Source organism: Podarcis gaigeae (genome assembly GCF_964106915.1).
Source record: "Podarcis gaigeae genome assembly, chromosome: 1".
Lineage (NCBI taxonomy): Eukaryota > Metazoa > Chordata > Lepidosauria > Squamata > Lacertidae > Podarcis > Podarcis gaigeae.
In genome coordinates, this window is record NC_139678.1 from 68,669,756 (window position 1) to 68,675,755 (window position 6,000).

Below are 6,000 nucleotides of genomic sequence, written 5' to 3' on the forward strand. Positions count from 1 at the left end.
TTGTGAGGGAAACCACAACCCACACCCACACTCTGCTGTACCTCCTGGGATGTGCACCTGAGTATGAACATGCAATCTCCGTGCACATTTCTTGACCTAGAAGAATTACCAAGCACAGATCTCTATTTTTGGATTGGGCGGTTTTGCTTTTAGGTATATACCTTAAAAATGTAATTTTTGTGTGTGCAAAGCAGCCCATGGAGCCAGCTGTGAAAAAGTAGTTAGTTTACAGCGCAATCCTAACCATGTCTACTTAGAAGTTACTCCTATTTAATTCAACAGAGCTTAAACCCCACAGGGAAGGAGTTAGGATGCAGCCATAGTTGCCACTGCATTGCAGAGGTGGAGTTCAGACCTTGCTTTTAGGTCCAATTGTTTCTTTTAGTGAGACTTATAGTGAAGCAGATCAAAACGTCACAAGTTGTACCTGATGTTTAATTATGAACAACAACAGCACAATACTTTCTAATGGTTAAAAAATGTTTTTTAATAGCTACGTCATTTCCTCTAATTTCACAGCAGGGGAAGTTTTCAGACAAACTCTATATTCTTTAAAGGGGACTACATTATGTTTAGTCAGGTAATGTTGGTAAAAAAAAAAAGCAGAAAAGAGCTCAGTCTGATAGTTTCATACCTCTTTAACTAGTGTTTGCAGTCCATGGTTTATATTTCTGAGATTTCTCATGCCCAGCTCGCTTTCCGATTTCATAAAAATTCTTTCCAAATGCAGCTCATTTGACAAGCATTTGTTCTGTTTCTTCAGGTCCTCGCATTCCTGATGACATGCAGATAGTTTTTGTCTTAATATCATTCTGGATAATTTCAGCTCATAAGATTTATTGCAGCCATTTCTCTAAATTGAACAATTTTGAAACTGTTCCTATGTGAATCTGTTAGCTTAAGGTATTTCTGCCATGGCTGTGTGGGTGGGTGGGGGAGTTCAACACACTTCTCCAAGCACACAAATAATCTTTCAAGCGAAATAAAAGTATGCTGAGCAATAATCTATATTTAAAACATGTAGTGTTACAGCAGAAAGAGGTTAAAGGAATCGTACTGGCCATGAGCATCTTAGACTGAGCACGGAACCAACAATTGGCAAACAAAAAGGACATGCCGTGTGCTTCTTAGAGGGGCTGCAATCTCATTCAGGTAAACTACATAGACCAGATGACCTTCTGTCAATCAGATTCTGAATTAGTTTTGTGTGCTCATGCACAGCGAGGCTGCAGATAAAAAGGTAAAAGTTAAAGGACCCCTGGATGGTTAAGTCCAGTCAAAGGCGACTATGGGGTTGCAGCGCTCATCCTGCTTTCAGGCCGAGGGAGCGTTATTCTTGAAAAACACAAGGCCTTAACACAGGCATTTAGCCCATGCTTTCCTGTTCTTATAAATATCCTTTTTGTTTCGTGGGCATAAGAGCAAAAAAAATTCTGACTACATCTCATGGAAAGCCCAGTTCACAGGTGGAAGTCCTTGCTGGTTAGCTAAATCCCATTCATTAGAACAATCTAGATACAGATAAGCAATAAGAGTCTCATAGATTATGGAGGACTCTGAACAATCTAAGAATGAATAAGCAGAAACAGCTGACTTTGCTAGGAGTGTTATTCATCTCCAATACAACATAACAAAAGAAACCCGATTCTTGCTCGAGTAATACAAAATTCCTGTCTCTAATAACTTTAAAGCAAAAGAGAATTATGATAACATTCAATCTATTACGGAGCTACGATGGAAACTATGTTCACCAAGATCTATCCTTCCAGCCCAGAAATGGCATCCTTGCATTCTTATAAAATAACTGTAATAAACGAAAATCTGTCCTCATTCCCTTATGTGGGACACAAGAGCCCTTATAGAGTCCTTTGTATGTTCTCCATCGGTCGGAGGAAAAAAGAGGCCAACCAGAGAATATTGAGAAGCAAAGCAGCTTGCAAGCCTGATCTTTATTGAACTGTTGCAACAGGGTGCCCCCTTCACACACAGGAGGAGGAGGACCCAGAACCAAGGTGTGTCCGCCCTTATATAGACATTTTAAATTGCCCACCTTGGAGTCAAAGACCACCCACAGAAACATCATACCTACATCACAGAGGGGGTGTAGCTCAAGACCACCACCCCAGATACATCATACTTACATCACAGAAAGGGCGGGCTAAAGCAGAAATCTGAGTGGGTTGTTTACCTCCTGTCTGGCAAGTTATCTGTTAATGTTTACAGGATTGATACCCTGGGGAGCCTGGCCAGTCTTTTGTAATGATAAATACTTAGTTCCTGAACCAGATCATAGGCTCACCCTATTCATACACAGATATACCCTTAAGACAGGATTTGTGAAGGAAAAGACAATGGGGAGGCTTCTCCATTTGACCTTGCAGAGAAAACACCTGGTCAGCCTGGGAGTCAAAATGGCTCCATGGCTGCTCTCCTGTGCAGCTTCAGACATGTGGCCTATATATCTATGTACGTGTTTGCTTGGTACATTTATGAACCTTTATTATATACATAAGACCTTAATGTATTTATTTCGTAAATTTCATAACGATTACTTATAAAAATAGCAAGATTATTTTCACCATTTAGAAACCACGATACTAAAAGTCAAGTTTTAAAAGTAATTTTGACTTATGTCTCAAAGTTACACATTGCCCTGTGTTTTGAGGCATGTCACTTTAGCACACAAATAGTCACTGACCTTCCTTTTTCTCACAAGTTCTCCTTGTAGACGGTTGATGTGAGCAACAGAGCCTCCTTGGATCACAGCACTGGTTGGGCGAATCCGACAAACAGGCCTCGCCCCACGACACAGATTGGCGTGATGATCCCCAAAAGAAATGGTAGAAAGGGGAGATTTTCCAGTAAGCCCATCAAGACTCGGCTTGCCATTAGTAAAGGATGTTGTGGCACCAGCACCGCTGCCATCAATAGTGGAAATGCCTTTGCCGCCTGCCGCGTTTTCCAGCAGAGATGGTTTCGTCGACAGATTGGCCCTGTGCGGGTCTCTCTGGGACAATGTCTTTTGTGGCATATTTGAGAAGCGTTTCCTGGAAATCTGTAGAACTGCTGAGAGTTCCAGTTCTACACTTTCTGGCTAAATAGCTGCTACCTCTAGCTTATCTGGTCAAAAACAGCCCTTCTACCAACTACTTGGGAGAGATAATGAAGATTGCAAGGCTAGTGTGAAAAAAAGCCATCAACTAAAGGTATCACCTGGCATCAATTATTAAACTGTTACTGGAGCCCAGAATGAAAGGAGCAGAAATAGAAGCTTCAGACCAGGGATGCAAACAAGCAAAAGAAGATTTGAACTCAGATGTGCCAGGTAGTGTAAGCTGCAAGAATCTGGGCTTTTATTGCTTCAGTTAATTGATTAATTGACTAAAACATCAGTCAATGGCAGGAACCAATTGTTGAAGTCAAAACTGAATTCCCAAGACTAGAAGTTAAAGCACACATTCTTTTCGGTGGTGATTTTAGATCTGAAGTGTTACTGTAATAAAAAGGGAAATGTTTGACATTCCTTCTAGCTATGAATGACAACTTTCATGTAATAAACTGCAAGCTCTTTCAGACTCCTTTCAGTACCTCACAAAGGTATCTCTGTATTGATATTTTGGACAGATAATTCTATACACATCTGCTCAGAAGTCCCATTGACTTCAATTGGATTTACTCCCAGGTAAGTGGTATAGGTCTGTAGTAGCCTAAATTGGTTACAAAGCAGAAAACTAATCAGCTAAACATTCTGTAATTAATGGATAGACCCAATAACCATATTAATATCAACTATTTCTTGGCTTTCCCCCCAGATGCCTATTGTCTTAATGTTTTAGCTTTTCAAAAATTCCATCTCAATCTTTATGGTTTAAGACTGCCCTCATGATTGCAGTTGAATAGCAAAAGTTTTATGTAATTCACGAATTGTGACAGAGGTGAAAATTATGTTGCCTTTTTCCCTACAAAGCACATCATCCTGTATCATTTCCCCATATAGTTTAGTTTGCTACTCTATAAACAAAGATGGGAAGAGACTCTTAATTGAGTCAATAGTACAGGGCATATGATAGTAATGAAAGCTTGTGGTCAATTTACACATCATGCAGCTCTTGGGAGTCTTATCTTCAGACTGGATGGGAGATTTAACTTACTTCACAGGGCGTACTCTGTTCTGATCCAACCCATCATGTTATCAATGTTTCTTAAGGAATCAGAGACCTCAGCCATTGTTTTGTGAAGAACCTAGCACTAATTTAGAGCAGGGATGGGGAATCTGTGGCCTTCCAGATGTTGTTGGATTCCATCTACCACCATCGTTGGCTCTGCTGGTTGGGGCTGATGTGAGTTAGAAGTCCATTAACATATGAAGGGCCATATGTTCCATGCTACCATTTTAGTGGGGCACATAATCCTTCTCACATAACTGACTTGGTCAGGGCTGTATGAGGGCACCCAGCAACCAATATAAAAAGCAGTTGGGTTTATAGACAGGTGTGTACGTTTGCTCCAAGTATTTATAGAATGAGTTTAGCAAGCTGAGCCAAGCTTGCTAAATTGCCTCTTGTCCATCATCTTATTCCACATTGTTCTCTATTAGATTTAGAAGACCCACTCATGGGGTCCATTTGACAACCTGCGAAAGCAGCCACAATTAAATGAAACAAGCAACCATTAAACACACACAAAAATAACTACTGGTAATTCTGCCCTGTTTTTGTAAAAAGTAGCCATCTACCATATGTCACTGGCATTTTCTCGGCATGGCCCTCAAGCTATCTATAGAAAATTGAAGGACAAGCGACATAAAATCTAGCAATTATTCTATTTGTTTCTAGCATAGCAACTGTCTCCCCTTTTTTTGGCAGGAAATCAGACGTGCCTACATTTCATATGGAGCTCCAGCACATGAAAAGTCAACAAGATTATAATCAAGGTATTAGGCAATCCAACACTTGAAAAACCTTCAAGTTTCTCAAGGAAGGAATGCATACACACAGATAACTCAGAAGCTGTCTACATGAACAAATGGAAAACTATTTTCTCATAGAGTATCTTTTGAAAGTTTTCCGTAGCTTATAGTGGCCCTTCCTTTTAGAAACAAAAGCCCTTGAGAAAATTATTACACCCTGGGTGGCATCCCCAAGTACACCACTTGTTGGTTTCTTCCATGTAAGTCAGGGTGGGAACCTGTGGCCTGCCAGATGTTGGTAGACTCCCAACTCCCATCATTTCTGACACTTGGGACATCCTGGCTGGTGGTGTTGAGAGCTGGAGTCCAGCAACATCTGGAGGGCCACAGGTTCCCTGTCCCAGATCAAATTCTATAAGGGGGGGGGGAAAATAAACTATTAAACTTTATGACAGCGAGAGGTGGTTTAGAAGCAAAATTTTACCATAGCTGGAGCAAAGCCAAAACTCTTCCTGGTCTTTTAGCATGTGCATACAATGTGCCCTACCAAAATAATGGCTTCTATCTCTCTGCTCCTCCCTAGTGAAGTTTTGATTGAGATGGTAAACTTGGGGTCACAGAGTTTAATTCTCCTTCACATATACACAATCCTCCACACAGAAGACTAGCAAGTTGGGGAAGCTAGGCTAAAAACCTCCTCAATATGTCATGTTTCCCTCAATATGTAAAGGATTACTTATTTGGGACTTGGGATGAAGCCATGTAAGCCCTTACCTGCAACAGTCCGGACCAGCCTTTAGCAACCCTTTACATGTTTTGGACTCCAATTAGCTTTTTCCATCGTGGTACCACCATTCATGGGACGCAGGTGGCGCTGTGGGTTAAAGCCTCAGCGCCTAGGACTTGCCGATCGAAAGGTCAGCGGTTCGAATCCCTGCGGCGGAGTGCGCTCCCGCTGCTCGGTCCCAGCGCCTGCCAACCTAGCAGTTCGAAAGCACCCCCGGGTGCAAGTAGATAAATAGGGACCACTTACCAGCGGGAAGGTAAACGGCGTTTCCGTGTGCGGCTCTGGCCCACCAGAGTAGCGATGT

The 6,000-nt window shown here is 41.6% G+C and overlaps 1 protein-coding gene and 1 long non-coding RNA gene across 2 annotated transcripts in view; one reads left to right on the top strand and one right to left on the bottom strand.

The window, feature by feature from the left end:
* LOC310838320 (uncharacterized protein) overlaps positions 1–3,031 on the bottom strand; it is a gene marked incomplete at its 5' end in the record, with an annotated part of 25,741 nt that extends 22,710 nt beyond the window's left edge. Inside the window, 2 exons of the mRNA XM_083725505.1 lie at positions 635–775; positions 2,699–3,031. Of these exons, the coding sequence (XP_083581631.1) occupies positions 635–775; positions 2,699–3,031 (474 nt within the window). The remainder of the gene's footprint in view (positions 1–634; positions 776–2,698) is intronic.
* On the top strand, positions 1,494–5,761 carry LOC310838677. The gene is made up of 3 exons (XR_014561114.1): positions 1,494–2,472; positions 2,729–3,682; positions 4,866–5,761. It is a non-coding gene; the product is annotated as an uncharacterized lncRNA (long non-coding RNA).
* Positions 5,762–6,000: the final 239 nt, after the last annotated feature.